Raw genomic sequence first — 18,028 nt, 5'->3', positions numbered from 1 at the left:
CTGCAGACAAATGAACTTTTTTTGGGGATGGTCAGGCAAGAATGATTAAGTGAGAGCGGTAATGAGATCTCCATTCAGTAGAACTGGGTGCTCGCTGAGAGCTGATGACTAGTTAAGCAGAAGCAGAATGACCCGAGAGGCGAATCACATGTCATTGGCTGATGTGTAGGGAACTCATTTTTGTTTAAAAGAATTCTTACAGCAATTCTTCAAGCGAAACGTCAGCAATCAGTGAGCATTTAAATGAGATGCTTAGTGTAATCCTGACTATCATTAACCATCATTGGGGTGTAAGAGGCTGAGAGAACACTGTCAGTAAAATCAATGGGCTTCCACAGAGGCTATCAAGCCATTTTCGTTTTCATCTCAATTTTGTGTGTCCTTGTAAAGTCCAAAGGTGTAAAAACATCATTCCCTGGTATTGAAATATTTATTACTGTGACTGAAAAGTTGCAAGATGTAACAGTTATGAGTCTTTTTTTGGTTCAAAGCGAAGGAAATATTGGAAACATTTGAGGATCTTTTCAAATTCTACCATGTATAGACAAATAATCAGTGTACAAAGACTACAAAAGACTTCACTAATTTAAACTGATTAGAGATGATTTAGCGAGCTTCTCAGTACTGCATGAACAATACCAGTGTTCTAGAGGAAGACTGAAGAAATTATTTTAGCTACAGATGGGAGGCAAACGAAGGAAAAACCTGAATAATGAGTGGAGAAACATATTGAATGCAAATGCCTCCACACACGAGGAGTCAATTATGTCATTCATAGGCTATGGCCTTTTGCAGTCAACTGCTCTCAATCCAGTTGCACACCCATGGGAAATGCTGTACCGATGTATTAGACAATGCTCTCCGGCACCATTTTCCAAACACTAATTGAGGAAAATGTTTTTTTTATTTGCTACCTATCTGTATATGTTGTTTTTACATCTCGGTTGTTTCTGGGCTATAGAAACGTCCAAAGTAGATATCTTGCAATGCTTTTGTTTTCTAATAACAACTTGGAAAACTGAATAATTTAAAGCTTACATAGCCAGGTGGAGAGAATTAAACATAAGGAAGGAGCTTAGAAGCAACGCATCAATTTGATTTAGCAGGTACGCCTGTCAGTTGGAGAGTTGTTGACAGATGTTGGAGCTGCATGCTCAGTCTGAAGCTTCATGAAACTAGCAGTGTGAACAACAGTGGTGGCTGGTAAGCTTGTCTTTTCTATGAGCCACTGCAGACAGCAAACCAAGACGAAGATCTATTGAATTACAGAATTTGCTTTGGCTGTAAAAAACAGTAACAGTGGCTGGTGAATTCCTGCTAATGGAACCAGCAAGTTAAATTATTGCTGTGGTAACTGCAGCTGTTAGAGCACAGGCCATTCAGGCTGCAGCATGCTGCATATCATGCGACAGGGTCTGTTTTGACAAGCGTCAGTGCCAGAGAAGCTGCCTTAGTCACAAATGGCAGAATGAATAAAAGATAAATGGCTGCTGGCATAACCAGGGGATATGAAGGTCAGCAACGTCAAAGGAGCACGCACTGGTACACGCGCACACACACACACACACACACACACACACACACACACACACACAAACTGCTTTGCACACGCATTCACACATTCACGTACATACAGTCTCCCCAGCCCCAACCCCAAGTATCCAAACGGTACGTGTCTACACAGGGGAGTCAGTGTCGGCATTAATTAGACAATGGCTATGATAATCTCTCAAATTAACTAAACCAAAATACTGTGTCAAAACAGGCATTTAGGGAAATATTAACAACTCAGCAGAAATATATTGTATATTTCAGTCCAATCCATGTAGTCGAAACAAGATCTACTGATAGGATTCTGAGTCTTGTAAAACCCAGCTTTGGGTTGTATAGCCACCCACATTGCTTTCGAGCTGTGTGGGACACATCACAATGCAACCTGCCTGCTTACTCTATATAACTAGCGGGGTAATCACTTTAGCAAAAACAACTTCAGTGATTTTATCTGAGGAGGCTTTTTGACAAACTAGGGCTGCCCCCTAAATTTTGATGTTAATTTAAATTAAAATAATTAAAATAAATTCACACCTCCACTGAAACGCATTTTAAAAACTAACTTTTTCAATGGATGGTTTTGTGTGTTTCTTATTTCAACTGTGTGAAAGAAAGCAGAACACGTAATGGCTGTTGCTAACTTCAGGTTTGTTTGTCTCTGTCATGAAACCTAATTTGTCTTATGGCACACACATTTAGCACACTTTTTCCATTACATTATTGCAGATTTTAGTACCGCCTCAGCGTGGCTGGTCGTTATATGCCGGCTCGACGCAAACACCAGTGCACAAGTATAAATATCAGGCCACTTGAGCTTGTTTTACAGTTCTTACATAGGCTCTGCCTGGAGCCTCCGCAGAACTGTAAAACAAGCGGCGCCGCAGGAAACTGCCTTGACCTAACGCGACACACACACACAGAACGTGGAAGGTGTATTGTTGTTGCCACAGCCAGAAGACACATTTTGTTTCAAATGAAGCTGGAGGCAGCAAAAAAAACACAGCTGGCTAAACTATTTAAAAATAGCAGGTTTGTTCAGGACACCCCCGTCTGTCGCTTTCACGTCACCTTATGGTATCGGCTCAGCTCGCTTGGAACCTCGACTGAGGTGGTACTAAAAATAGTACCTGTTAGCAGGTACCAGGTACTTTTTTTCGCAATGGAAAACAAAAAAAGGCGAGTAGAGTCAAGGTGAGTCGAGCTGGTACCATGTAATGGAAAAGCGCCATTGAGGACTGTTCGTTATTTATTTCAGGGGCCACCGAAGGAGTTTTGGGACCTTAAGTCAAAATAGACTTGACCTGCCCTCCACCAGTGATACATTTTGGTTGACCCTCCCAAATTATTGGGAAAAAAGGGATAACCCTCCCCAATATTACATTGGAGCCTTGTCACGTCTAGTCCCTTGTCAAGTTTCTTTGTTTAGTTGGTTTCATATTTTCTGTTGGTTTTCCTATTTCCTGTTTTATTTTGAAGTTTGTTTTTTTCTCCCTAGTCTTGTCTGGTTTTACTTCCTGTCTTTTGGTTTTCCCACCCTCGTGATTGTCTGATGTGTTTCACCTGTTCCCCAGCCCTAGTGTCACCTGTCCCTCATTTCCTCATTGCCCTGTGTATTTAGTCTCTGTGTTTCCTTTGTGTGTTGTGGGATCATTGTGTTCTGTCTGTGTGTGGCATGGTCAGTGGTGTCAAGTTTTTGCGGTGAGTTTTTGGTGTTTTTGGAGTTGTGTACTGTGTGTGCCTGCTCATTCTTGGCTTCCTCGCTTCCTAGCCTGCGTGCTTTTGGAACTATTTGATGTAAGTTTTTTTGTTAATAAACAGTTTTCTGAACTGAACTGCATTTGGGTCCAAGCCTCGCTACTTACCCCCGTGACAAGCTTTCTATACAGGTTTGCACTTGGCAAAGATGTACAAATGTCCATTAAACAATGGACATTTGTTTAACTAAACCTCTGCATTCTGATCTTATGCACCACACTCCTCTGTTATGGTGTGGTGGTCATTTAGAAGATTAACTCACTAACATTGTTATGGAAACACAATAAGCATGGAAATTAAATGCACACTTAGTGCATTACTGCATCGGGTTAGGGTTATTGGGGTGATTGCGTGTTTACTTCCCCGGCCAGGAACCAAGACGTCTGCTTGTTTACATTAGACTCGAGCGGTTGCGGTTACATTCGGTCTCGACATGCTATTTACACTCATACTGACCGACACTAGACTCACGCACTGACCACGGTTGCATTCGGTAGCCTGGTGCGCGGTCTCCTCGTGACAGTCTAACTACCATGTAGCAACATTCACTTCTAACATTTAACTTAACTACCAAGATAACATGACGTATATTTGTATGTGATATCCATCGATAATATAGCCTATGAATTTCTATATACACAAGCATCTAAAATGCACAAGAAATAAAGGCTTCTGGGATCGGTTGATAACTCAAACTTGCCGAGAACCTACACACCCGTTTGAATATAGACTCATGCATTACCCTCGGTTACGGTCCTTGCAGTCTCGTTCAGTAGCCTGGTGCGAGGTCTCCTCGTGTAGCAACATTCACTTCTCTAACATTTAACATAACTACCAAGATAACATGATGTGTATTTTTATGTGATGTACTTCCCCATCGATAATGTGTGAATTGCCATGAACACAATTCTCTAAGATGCACCAGAAACAAGGCTTAGTTAATAACTCAAACTTGCCGAGAACCAAGACACCGCTTGATTACATTAGACTTGAGCGGCCGGTGCACGGTTACATTCGGTCTCGCTCAGTAGCCTGGTACGCGGTCTAGGCCATTTCCTGATTGATTCTAGCACCACTCCAGTGGAGGTGCTAATGAGCTAGATTACTACACACACAGTAGCAGAAGAATACCAGCTACACACAGTAGCAGAAGAATACCAGCTACACACAAAGGCACGAATGAGGTGTAAAAAAACAAGAGTGAGTCGGTTCATTGACATATGGCACTCGATTCTCCCAGTTCAGACACGAGTCGGGTTAATTAACCGGCTCTTCGGTCAGTTCATCAACACTAGTTTATATGTGCGAGCGGGATTTATTCAGTTTGGGAAATCCCACGGTCTATAAAGCTACAGCTCAAATTGTCTGGCTGACTAAACAGGGAGGGACCCATTTGCTAGCGATACGGGCCGAGACTGAGAGAGCTACATGGAGCTACATGGATAAATATGTATCAAACAAGCCACTTTGAAATGTTGCTGTTCTCATGAATACAAAAGTTGGGTGACCCTAACCCCTAGACTAAAAAAAATTGGATGACCCTCCCATCAACAAAGAATAAAAAGACATGACCCTCCCCTATTTTGCTCTGGTGGTCCATTCCATCAATACCGAACGGTCCCTGGAATGAAATAAAAAAATCCTTACATGTAAGTGTTTCCTGCATCTGTAAAGCCCACTTCAGATTTGTTATGAGACGAAAGCGTTTTAGAATGTTGCAGGGAAAAGTTTCAGTGGTCTGAACTGGCCCGTCTCAGCTCGACTGAAGCCAGCTGATGTCGCCTGCGACTCAGCTTGCCAAGTCGCCAGTGGCTGGTTTTTAGAATGACAGGCACGTCACCTGTTTTAACAGCCAATAGTGAAGTCAGCTGGAAAGTCAGTTACAACTAACCATCTTATATCTATGAGTTACAAACTGTCAACTGGTTGAAAAGGCAGAGTTTTGGAGCACCCGCGAGCACGGTATATGGTCGAGCGATCTAGAGAGTGACTGAAGAGAAAGCAGTGAATCAGGGAAATAAAACATTTTCACCGTTTTACCACTACTAGAAATGCAACTGTAGCAAGTATATCATGATATGATATTCAGCTAAAAAGCATGAAAAGTTGGAAGTTAGAACGGAGGTACAGAGAGTTGTTGCTATCATCGTCATGTGTAATCGCGTTGGTGTAAACTGGCAGGTTTTAGAACTTGCAGATTGCGAATCTTTGGTCTGAACTGGGCTTTGGTTGTCATACACAGTCACTTAAACTTTCTAAAAAGATCTGGAATCCTTCTACAGGTAACAACTTCAAATAGATTGCTGAAATTAAATTGTATTTTACATAGTGGTTTTCACCATAGTAATGAAGACGGGAGGTTTTCATTTATTCAATGGACAGCCTCCTATTTTTTTAAATACAGTAGCTTTATTACCAAATATGATCCAGTTTTCCATTCCCTCCCCCCCGTGCAATCTTTTCAATGCAATTTTCCTTTCAGAGTCCTCTAAAGTCTGCTCCTTTTGTAATACGTACTATACCACACAAAGGGGGAGGGGAGAAATGGACTTTTCAGCATGAGCCTGTCTCTCAGCCCCAACCATTATCACTTTGTCTGCTGTACAACTGTCTTATAGGCTATATTAGCCCTCGTACACAATCTGGACTGTGGTCATAACATCTACATCTTATAACTTATTCCTTGTTATATTTTGTTCTTATTCAATCAGTCAGTTAATGTTATGTTAATATTTCATAGTCATAGTTAATATTTAATAATACTCTACTGCACTGTTCAATCCCTACACTGGTGCAAAAAGTGAACACTTTTGCACCATTGCACACAGACCATAGCACCTTATCATGGTCATTGCATTTCTGTGAGTGATTTTTATTTTTATTCTTATGTATGTGTGTATATGTGTTTGTGTTATGGTTGTGTAAGCTACTGGATGCCTAAAATTTCCTTCGGGATGAATAAAGTATCTATCTATCGATGCATCATCCATCACAAGCTGAGTTAACACCATTCAAGGAGATGGTAACAGTTTTGTAATAGAACTATCAACTGTAAGACTCCCACTGGAACACTTTAGTATAATGCTGCTTTGGTCAACATTATTCATGGATGAAATGTATGACCTTTTTCCACGCTTCTGTAGAAAGCAGATGCTATAGACTAGGGTGGAATGTAGTTAGGCTGTGAAACATTTTCATGCACACACAGCTTTTACAGTCGATAGTTCACCATCGCTTTCGTTATTTAAAAATCTTTATAATAGTATATTTTCATAGTGGCTGTGAATCTGTCAAGGTGGCTTTTAGTCTGGTATTTTCATGGTAGGTGGTATTGATTTTTAGTTTGGTAACAATACATGAAGGACATGGACATTGTCATTTGGCTGAATGCTCTATGACCTTGCTTGTGTACAAATATCTGGTCACATAGGTTTCATATGTAGCAAGCGGCTGGCCAGGTTCCACCGTGCATAGCCATTGCCTCTTATTAATTGCCTTGAACTGTTCACATAATGTGGAGGTCAAGTCCCCACCTGGATGGAAATGCATGTCAGAGTGAAAGGACTCGTATGCCCTGTATCGATTTGAGGGAAAATAATTTATTTGATTCAAGCTATTTCTCAAAAGAAGCAACACAGTAGCAGCAGGCTACTCTGCTGTTAGTAAAGAGCTTGTTAAATGCAAAACCAAGAGTTAATAGCTACAGCCATTGCCACCAACTCTCACTTTTATTGGTATAGTTGTTTAATGAGTTTAGCTTAGAAAGAATCGGGCTTTCTTTAGTCTTTCAGCGTTTTTCAGTTACAAGAAATGGTAATTCATTGAGTGTAGTGTGTTGAAGGAACTATTTAATGACGTGATTAATAAATGGTGTTAGAAGAATGCTTTGGAAGACCTTGATTTGGAAAAGAAAAGGTCTCTAAAATAGCATGTTGACAGACTAGCATTTTATTATAAAGGGAAACTCCACGGACTTTACATATCAATGTCTGTTTACAGACATTGTGTGTAGAACTGTATATGTGTAACAAAAGAGGGAGAGGTAGCTGGTTGGGGTTGAAGACTACGGGCCCGATCTTGCACCCAGCGCAGAGCAGCGCAAAGCCCGACGCAAGTGTCTTTGCTAGTTTAGGACCGACGCAGTTGTCAATTTCCCATCCAGCGCCCACGTCGTCTAAATAGCAAATGCACCTGTGACCATCTGCGCGCCCATGGGCGTGCTGGTCCTACAGGGAGGAGTGTTCATGTGCATTCTTGGCGTATTTCTATCTTGAGGCAGCGGAAAATGATCGCGCCACTGACCAACAAAAACCTGGTCTAAAGTCAATAACGCAGCATTTAATTTTAACAGCGCAAATATTTTAGGCTCGTGCACAGCGCGCGCACACTATGCTTGTTACACACACAGGGACCTGCAGCAGCACACAAACGATAGTGCACGTGCCATATATGATCTGCTTGCGCGCTTTCACTTGAGATCTCACAACACGCACAAGCAGATCAGTTCCTTCTCTTGAAAATCTCTCCTTCCTGCTTAGCAAATCGCCATCATAATAGCAATGCGCCAAGGTACAAACGCGCCTGGCTTTTTTAAAGATTGTTTTTTGGGCATTTTAGGACTTTATTTATAGGACAGCTGAAGACATGAAAGGAGAGAGAGAGAGGGGCAATGACATGCAGCAAAGGGCCACAGGTTGGAGTCGAACCCACGACCACTGCGTCAAGGAGTAAACCTCTGTATATGGGTGCTGGCTCTACCAGGTGAGCTACCCAAATTGGGACTAACAGGCTGTCTACATAGGCATGTTGCAGCATATTTCACTGGCATCTGATGGAAAATATTATGTAAAATAAAATACACTTTAAGCTGTCTGCTGCTAAATGTCTTTTCGCATTTAACTTGCTTTAAAGGTATATTTCACCATTGGAAAGATGAATTATTATTAAATTGGGTCACTTATGTAGTAGAAATGTGAATTTTTAAATTGGTAATGTAGAAATTGAAAGAATGTAGAATGGTCGGCATTTAAAAGTCACAAACTCCACCAGCAGTTAGTTGGATACAAGCACCCCATTTCTGCACCAGTCCGTGTTAACACAGCCCACCTCCGCTAGTCTTACCCGACGACAGATCAGCAGGCCTGGTAGCTGGATAGTCCGGTACACTGTTGTTCAGCCATGTTTCCACAACAACAAAAACACAGCAGTCTCTGAACTCGCGTTGGGAGTTTCGTTGAAGTTGGATGTAGTCCAGTTTGTTGTCTAATGAACGGAGTGAGTTGAGTTCCCTTTCCCCAGCTAGCGGCATTGGGCGACACCGCAGGCTGAGGTGCTGGTCTCCGTAGCAGGTGAAGCTTGCATAGTGTGTCGAGTATTCCGTATGTAATAAAGTGTCCTGCATATTCTCCAATCTGTAACAATGTATCCCGGTGGTACACATGTGCGGTAGTTTGAATGCACATAATTGTTGTAAAAGTTTTCTGCTGAAAAGACGGAGCCTGTTAGCGCAGCTAAGATGGCTGACACTCATTTTACTTCGGCAAGCTTTGGGTAAAGAAGACAGTCCAACCCCCTATGGGCGGGTTGAAAACATGCGGAACTACTGGCTGTAGTCCATTGCCTCTGGGCAAAAAAATCTTCCAGTGAAGCAGAAATCGTTGTTTTCCGTCATCAGAAGAATTTTTTTTCAGACCCACAATACAGAGATCTCTCGTCTCGGGGACATGAGGGAGGGAAGCACGGTCATTCGAAAATACTACCGTGTTTCTACTGACACAAAGCTTAATGCTAAATCGGTGAAGTATCCCTTTAAGTAGGGGAGACCGGGTACAGTTGTAACACAGGGATAGTTGTAACGCTACCAGTTCCATGAATCAGGGATAAGATAGGAGTCATGTGACAGTTTCAGTTTCCTCAGCCTTCTTTTATGATCCCACATGGAGGTTTTCTAGTCTGTGTTGCTATCTCTCCTGAAGCTACAGCAGAAAATCTAATTTTGAGGTAAGAAAGTAAAAAAAATAAAATAACAAGATAATATTTTGTTTAGTACTTCTACCGTTGTAGATAATGTTGTATGAGTTATATCAGGTGAAACTGTAGTTTCTCTAGTAAAGAATGGTTGAACTGTTGTTGTGGCATATCACTTGAGTACCCTTAGTTTTTGTGCATTTTGTCTACCTGTTACCCCAATATGTGTTACAACCTACCCCAGTAGTGGGGTTGGTTGTAACAAAGGACCATCTTGTATTTGTCATCATCTCACAAAGTCTGTGATATAGTTGAAGAAATTTAAATTGTTGCCATTTGTAGTAGACAAATGTGGGTACTTTGCCTAAAAGTTTCAGACGTGTAGCTAAAAAAAAAGGTAGTTTTAGGTGCTGAAGAAAAAAGTGTTACAACCGTACACGGTCTTCCCTACATAACTGCCACCTGAAGTTATCCAAGGTCTACTTTCAGTCTAAATAGGAAAAATAGAAAAAAATATGCACTGAAAAGACAACTGCTTACGTGCAACGTTCTCTACATGGCCAGTGTACACAAGGAGTCTCGCTGAAAATGGATGTCTCAGAACCAGGCCTGGTTGATGATTCTGTCGACAAGCTGCAAATTAAATACTTTGAGGAAATGTGCAGCAATTATGAAATAATGTGGCAGACATAAAAAGAAATCCTGATTTAAAACAAACTCCAACATGTACTGTAGACAGTAAAAATAGGTTTAATGCGATCATAGCAGGAACGTCAGTACAGCCTGTACTGATCTATAATTTAGCAGGTCATTCTCACAAGTATGTCATCCTGGTTTAAAATTCACAAAAGACTTCCCCTTTAGTTAATTAAATCCATGCAACCATTAAAAAAGGGCCAGAATAGGGCCCAAAGGTGGACTTTGACTGCAGTAGTACAACTGTAAGATCCAGGGTCCATTTGCAGAGGACAGAGACCGAACATCTTTTATAAGAATAATTACAGTATAAGAAGAAGCCATCAAGGTCAATCAAAAAGTCAGATATTCAAGTATTTAAAAATTCCGCAGGTACATTCATGGTGTATTATCTTTGTTTCGATTTCCCTTGAGTAGTTCTTAAGTTGAATTACTTCAGCAACGCTGCTTATCCACTGACTATATGATATGGAAAAGGTTGGTTCATGTAGTTCACAAAGCATACTGTATATGGGGTGATAAAGTTAGAGTGTCACATCCACAATATATACAGCATGTACAATAGTTTGAAAACGATATCATGTATAAATATAGTGTAACTTGAATGCATAAACCTGTGATTTGCCAAGATGGATGAGTATAGATGAATGTTCTGCTAATATGGGACTCGTACAGTATGTATGTCACAGGCTTTGTCTTTATATTAATCATGTTTATATGTCATCAGTGACAAAGTGATTACTCTCCCATCACAAGACAAGCCTCTCTGGCTATGTGGCACTCAAATAAACCTGAACTTTTTTTTTTCCAAAAGAGGAGCAACAAAACTCGGCATGCAAACCAGAACAAAATGGCATTCTCCTGGGTACGATCAGCACCCATATGACAGGTAAATGTTGGATAGTGATGAACAAGCGATAAAGCAGGAAGGCTAACAGAAATGTTAGCATTAAATGATTTGCTTAGGGCTGGGCAGTATGGCCTAAAATGTATATCACGGTATAATTTGAAGCATGGACTGTAACAGTATATATCACGGTATATTCTTTTTTCTTAAAATGTCAATATAGATGCTTATGGCGAGGTAAAACAGCAAGCCAGCTATTACTGTAGCCTACTCTTAACTGTATTACTAGGACATATTTCACATAGTACAGAGTAGGGCTGGACCCAAGTATTCGACTATTCGGATATTCATTCGTTGGGTAGGTTTTCAGTTTTCAATTTTTTCTTTAATACTGAAGAACAGAAACCTGAAAAATGAATACCTTCGATTAAACTGAAAGACGTGTTGCTGCACAGTGAAAATACACACTAATCACTCTCAGAATGCACAGTAAAGTCAATGGAAAAAAGCAAACCTTCTCCATCCATCCAGTGTTCACTGAGGCCATAATTGAACCCACCACCCTCCGCCCCCTCCACCTGCCCCTTTAAAAGCACCACTGTTTTATTTATATAAAGAAAAAGGTGGCTCAGCAGAATATATGGAGTCCAGTCTGCCTCCTGTCCCATCTTTCCTCCACAGAGCCTGCCCCCCACCACCTCCTCCAGCTTTTCCATCTCTGTCTCCAGGGTCCTGGGTACTGCCACGGCTCACAATACATCAAGACAGCACAGCGTGACAACTGGGTTACCCAAATCAGAGGTCACTGATTGCAATCTTTAAGAGCAACTAGAGGTGTCACTGCTGCAACACCTGACTGAATCTGAAATGGATATCTGGGCAGTAGGGCTGCAAACTCCTCACAGCCGCTCTGTCCAGGATGATACGAATGCAAAAAGCTCACAGCAGACTTTGCACAGATAAGACTTCTGCTAATATCCCTAGCTTTAGAAGACTTTGTCTTTCAGAATGACAGTCTCTGACTGTCATGCTGAAAAGCTTTGCATCTATATAAAAACTGGAGAGAAAAGATATACAAAACTGAGGTTCAAAGTTCATTATTGACCTTAGAAACAGCTGATAAAATCTTACAAGATCCATTTAGTAGCTGCTCTGGATCTTTCAATCATATTTGTTATGTCTGCCTATACAGTATGTTGTGCTGCTGAAACTGACGGTTGTTTTCCATGCAGTACCAAAAATTTATTCCACCGACTCTGATCGCATGGCCATGTAAAATGAAGTTTTGGAAACTAGCCAGCCCAATTTCTAGAAACCACATTCTCACCTGCAAGCTTGATATTTATAGTCTCTAAATGATGATTAGTCACATGTCAAAGTGGCTGCTGGAGTTGATTTGCAGCTGTTTGTACATGAAAAAACTCACCCCAACCTCCTCCGTGAGTGGTTTTGCAGCAATGTAAGTACATCGTGCTACTTCCATCATTGTATCTTAGAGAGAATATTGTTTGCACAGCCACAATAGGTCACTTATCAGGAAAACGTAAACAAACGTCATTGTCAGTGTTTGAACAAACAACCAATCCTGTCATTTTTCTGTTGAGGACAGTCTCTACACAGTTTATTTAGGAACTTTGTTTGAGTAAAACTGCTGAGTGTTTGGTAACAGCTCAAGACAGACTCCCTCCTTTCATTCAGTCTCTGTCACTACAGTTTCCTCCTCGGATGCAGGTGTAATTCTCTCCTTCCCATCTTTCATCAGGACCGCTGCTCCTCCTTGTGTCTTTATCGATGATGTATTACCCCTCCTACCCCTCCTCTCTCACCTTGAATGGGATCATTATCATCCAGAAGACTTTACTCCAACCTCAACACCCCCATCCAACCCACCCCTCCCACTCATCATCTTCACTGGGCTCCGACAGAAACCTCCAGAGGTGTTCACGAGTCTCCAAATCACCTCTTTAAAGAATCTCAGCCTCTGTGCAATCTGCTACAATACACTGCAGTACCCCCAAACTGGACCACTTTCACTTTAGTGGGCTTTTGTTCTAACCCCTGGCCATGGTGGCTACCATGTGTGCTCTGATGGATCATTCATCATTCATTTTTACTGACAGTGAATGGGAAACATATGACTCATCTTGATCGCTGTATTTACAGCATGTCATAGCAATGTTGTATGCTGGCGCTCATCATCCATCATCAAAATGCATGCATAGGTGAGGGAGGCTGTAGATGGGAATCAATTTCAAAACTTCTTTTAAGGCTTAACTTATTTATAAGCCTCGTTGGTTTTGTTTTTAAAATGTTCGGGGAAAATACCCCGATTTCATAAAAGTTAAGATAGGAGAGTGAGATGGAGGTAAACTGAGATAAAAAGTCAGACAGAGAAAGAAGAGGATGAAATAGCAAGAAGGGAGGCTTTGTTCACTTCTTAAATCTGATCCCAGTAGAGTTGATTACATAGAGCTTACTCTTTCAGCGGCAGGTATTGTTGATTACATGATAGAGGACAGTGACCCAGGGGCTGAACACACCTAGGCAGAGATATCACATCAACACACTGCTGCAGGGCTATATTTGGACTATAGCAGACAGACTGGGGAATATTGTTTTTCTAAAGTTGGGCCATACAGGTAGAAGGCTGGGGTTTTACAGTAGGCATGGAAACATTCCTTATATTTGGGGCATACATTATGTCAGTAGTTGATTTAAGGACTTAATATGTTAGACTGAAGCTCAGACAAAAAAGCAGAAAAGGGAAATGAGAAGAGTCTGACATTATGAATCCCATTGATCCTGCTACTAACAAAAAATGCAGTCTTGCCAAAATAAGAAACTTAGATGATATTCCAAGTTTAAACTAGTCATAGTGGCTCACAGCGTGGGCAGGTTAGCTAGCCTACCTAGAGTCAGTGAACTCCTGGGATGAACCTCTACTGCTCCTCTCTGCTCTCCCTTCTGGGCTCTTTTTTCTCTTTTTTTCACCCAAGAACGTTAAACTTGGCATCACAACCAAGTCCTAAAGAGCCTTGCCTTCACCCTAGAAAACAAACAAGCTGCCAGCAATTACCTAGCACCAGCAGTATCCAACCTCCTAAGAACAACGACCTTTGACCATGAGGGGGCTAAGGTAACCAGGAGAGGCTTCACACCACTGGAGCAAGCCCAACTGCACTTAGCCTGTGAATGGAAGATGCTGGTTGACATTGGTTGACAATTCGTATTTTCTCCAGAGATCGCAACCAACACTCTAAGGCCTGGTTTGGTGCTCTGGTCCCCTTCTCTAAGGGAAAGTCTTCAGCATGGAGCTCACTTTACCACCGTGGGAGTACTCAGGGAACAAGGGTTTCAAGGAAAAACATCTACCCTATGCCAAGTTGGCTGCTAAACCTGGGACCTGGGAATCGGAGGCCAGAGCCTGCGCTTAGCCGTCAAGGCTGCGTCAGAGGCAGTGGGGAGAGAAGCAGCCAGTAGCTTTGGATGAAGAGGCAAAACCCCTGCTGGGCCCCGAAGTAGCAGACCAGGACAACATATAGGAGGGTGTTTGTGGGAGGCCAGAATTAAACTCTTCTCTTCGGTGTCAACCTTTGTCAATAAACTTCATTGTTGCATTTACCATCAGCAAGAAGACTCTCTTGTAAGTGCTTGCACAAAGGATATTAACATTGTATTCTGTAGTGTGGAAATAGGTCCTTGGAGTACTAGTTAGGTGTTCTGCTAACCACAAGAAGCTAATGACATTTACATTTAACCCAGCTAGCTTCTTTGCGCTCAGAAACTGTTTGCATCTTTGACTTAGCATATCAGTGTTTTCCTCAACCAATGAGTTTATTTTGGTCCCCAGATCAGCTCAGCCTCTGAGAATGTTTGTACTGCATGAATAGAAATCCAGTCCGCCATAAGTCTGTTTTGGGGTCTAAAGGAGCACAAGAATCCTTCCAGATTTATGTAGTGGCTAGTATTACGGTATATTAGAGACACGAATGGACCCAAACACACACCCACAGTCTCCTACTCCGAGTATAAAGCAGATCCTTACACTGACCAGCAGTAACAATCTGATTATCACAATCCCTCCTGAGTCCTGCTTTTTATCCCACAGCAGGGTCAGCATTAGGTTAAAGGGCTCTATAATAATCAATTTAGCCACTGGAGTCATAACTGGGAACCATAAAGAGTTTCATCACAACATTCACCTGCCACACACTTCAGCAAAGATCTTTTTTTAGAGTTTTATGACATCTCCAAATCCCTTATTACTTTGACACATTTTCATTAATCTTGTTTCTTTGTTGAAGTGCATTGTAATCACCCTGGTCAGCAGTAGGGAGGAGTAAACAGGTCAAGGTCAACTGAATTGTAAAGCATTTATTCTGTGTCTAAAACATTTTTCTTCCTGATGGTTTTTTCAGGAATTGGAATGTTTTCTGATGTATAGAGTAATCTGCCGTATTGGCAGCCTCCTCAGTCATTTCTGCTTTTGACAGACTCACATTCAAACTGATAGAAGCTTAAATGAAAAAGGAGGCTTAATGTGCACTGCACTGTATGTGCTGAACATTTAACTACTACAATATCCCAATCAGGAGAGACACAGAACAGCTATAATATTTCACCAAACCATCAGAGGAATTTTAAAATGTCTTTTGTTGAATTACATAAGCCTTTTACTGCTTTTTTGCTTCACATTTAGCATGTCATGTTAAGTTTTTGGAGATTAATTCATAGCTTATAAAAAACTATAAAGCTTAAATATACATGTATATAGACCTACATCTGCCATACATCTTAGGCTGCAGTTTCTACAACGATGGAATGGCTCAGAAAGAAAAGTCTAAAGCAACTAAGTTCAATACTTATATAGTAACAATGTTTAAAATGACAATGTGAAAAATAGTGTGAAACGGGTTGCTCGAAGTGATGAACCTACAGAGAATTATTACCTGAATCTGCAGCTCCCCTCATATTTACTGAACTTTATGGTTAGTATCAGCTCATTGTTTAGCTGTCTGGCCCACAGCTTTACTGTTTTAGTTCACTCTTACTGCTCTCGTTTTCTACCGCAGCAGGCAGCTATTTTCAAAACACTGTACACTACCTGCTCTGCACAAAACCGCTAACAACAAAGTTAGAGACTAGCTGGTTAACATAGTGGAGCATTTTGCAACTAAAGAGACAGATATTTTCCTCATGAGTTGGTAGAGAACAAAAATAGAGCAAATATTGGACTTACATTCATCATGTGGCCACAAACATGACTCCAAATGAACAATAATGCTGCCCAGTAACTTGCTGGATGTGTAAATGGGCAACTGTTTGCTACAATGTTCACAAAAACCGTGATCTACCAAAAAAGAGGGCTAGCCTTTGACCAAAGTGATATGGTCAAAGGCCATAGACTCAGTGGACATTGAATGGACACTGTTTTGTCAAAAATTACCTATCGAGTTCAGTTTCTTAGATGGGTTAGAGAATATCCTTGTAAGGTTTATGTATGGTGCAGATAACCCCTGCCTTCCAAATCAAGTTAGATTTCAGAGAAAATGTTACCTTTAATTATATAACTAATACTAGGCATCTTGCCAGTTTACAAACATTTTTACAAAAATGATTGTTAATACAATCAAGCACAGAAGATAACTGTTTTCTGTTTTCATAATATCACACAGCTCATGTGTACTTTTGGAGTGAACTTTTCCCTCAGGCCAATACAATAAAAAACATGAGCTTTAAAGCGCCCATATTATGTTCATTTTCAGGTTCATAATTGTATTTTAAGGTTGTACCAGAATAGGTTTACATGGTTTAATTTTCAAAAAACACCATATTTTTGTTGTACTGCACAGCTCTCTCTCACTGCTGCAGATCCTCTTTTCACCTAGCTAACGCTACTTTTCGTAGCTAACGCTACGAGCTAATGATTGCGCTTAGCCAGCTCGTTTCGGCTTGTGACGTCACAAGCCGTGCCAATTTTGAACAGCTCACCCGGAGACTGAAGGCAGGACACATTCAGAAACCGTATCTCACTCAAAACAGCATGGATGGATTTTTTTCAAAGTTTGTATGCATGTGGAAGCACCAGAGACACAAAAGAACACCACAAATACCAGAAAAAGTGTTTTTTTCATAATATGGGCACTTTAACTTTTTCCATTTTCTTTCTCAAAAGAGATCCATTGCTCACTTTATTGCACTGTCCAGCACCTGAAAATCAAACATATTTGTCACGTTGCTGGGTCAGATGGGTTGCGCTATACATAGAATGATGTCAACACTTTGATATTAGAAGACACCCACAACACTGCAACCCAGTCAACCCTTTCCCCCCCCACACTCTCTTCTTCTCTCCAACTCTGTATCTGTGTCTCACTCACAAAACACACTGCTTTAAGCAATGTTGGCAGCTATTGTTCTTTTATTTCACGAAATTGTCTTGAGGCTTGATATTCAGGATGGAGAAAGTAGGTGGAAACAAAAGAGAGGGAGGAGGCAGAGAGCGATAAAATGAAAAATTTTCAGGATAATTGCTTGCACAGGAAAATGTTTTTTAACCAATACTTTAATGGAAAGCCGTCTTGTACAGACCGCTAAAATGTTTCGGAGCCCATTTATTCAAATAAATACACTTTTCACGCAACCAAATTCAATTGGCCAATTGATCAAGAGTCTAAAGAGTTTTTTAAGGTTTCGTATAAACTTATTGGAAACTTATCGAGGACAGAGCAAACTGTGAGCTAAATAAATTCTTAATTCAAGGGGGGGAAAAAAGTAATTTTACAGACTTTTTACAGGTTGGGAAAGTCAACAACCCCTGCCAAGGTGCCCTCCAGTTAACCATTCAACCTCCAGCTGCTCCAGCAGATATATAGCTGTAGTCCAAGCTGTGACTCTTTGAAACTGTGCACTTGTCACAAAAAGTTGCTGGAAAAAAACGTTGTACATATATTTAATATACTTAATATATATATTTTTTTTTTTAAACTGAGCTCTGCGGCCAGCTCTGAATCTGCAGTGATAGTTTCGTAGTCCTGTCTGAAACCGCGGTCAGTCAGAACCAGACTCAAATGAGGAGTCTGTTGTGCACCAAAATCGGCGACTAACAGACGTATCAGAGTAGTAAGTGTAGTTAGCATCTTTTATTTGTTTACGTTGTCTGTTAGCTTGTAGCTGGCAGTGGCTGACACAGCTCTGCACTGACAAGTTAGC

At 41.0% G+C, this 18,028-nt stretch overlaps 1 protein-coding gene and 1 long non-coding RNA gene across 2 annotated transcripts in view; one reads left to right on the top strand and one right to left on the bottom strand.

Annotated features, from left to right (window-relative positions):
• The window catches only part of fstl5 (follistatin-like 5), a 101,014-nt gene extending 92,178 nt beyond the window's left edge, over positions 1 to 8,836 (bottom strand). The window contains exon 1 of the mRNA XM_078260118.1: positions 8,428 to 8,836. Within this exon, the coding sequence (XP_078116244.1) occupies positions 8,428 to 8,836 (409 nt within the window). The remainder of the gene's footprint in view (positions 1 to 8,427) is intronic.
• A 176-nt stretch (positions 8,837 to 9,012) lies between these two features.
• LOC144524105 (uncharacterized) lies at positions 9,013 to 12,266 on the top strand. The gene is made up of 3 exons (XR_013502577.1): positions 9,013 to 9,306; positions 10,784 to 10,858; positions 11,498 to 12,266. It is a non-coding gene; the product is annotated as an uncharacterized LOC144524105 (long non-coding RNA).
• Positions 12,267 to 18,028: the final 5,762 nt, after the last annotated feature.

Source organism: Sander vitreus, chromosome 10 (assembly GCF_031162955.1).
Source record: "Sander vitreus isolate 19-12246 chromosome 10, sanVit1, whole genome shotgun sequence".
In the NCBI taxonomy this organism is placed as follows: Eukaryota; Metazoa; Chordata; class Actinopteri; order Perciformes; family Percidae; genus Sander; species Sander vitreus.
This window is presented reverse-complemented; position numbering and strand designations above follow the sequence as displayed.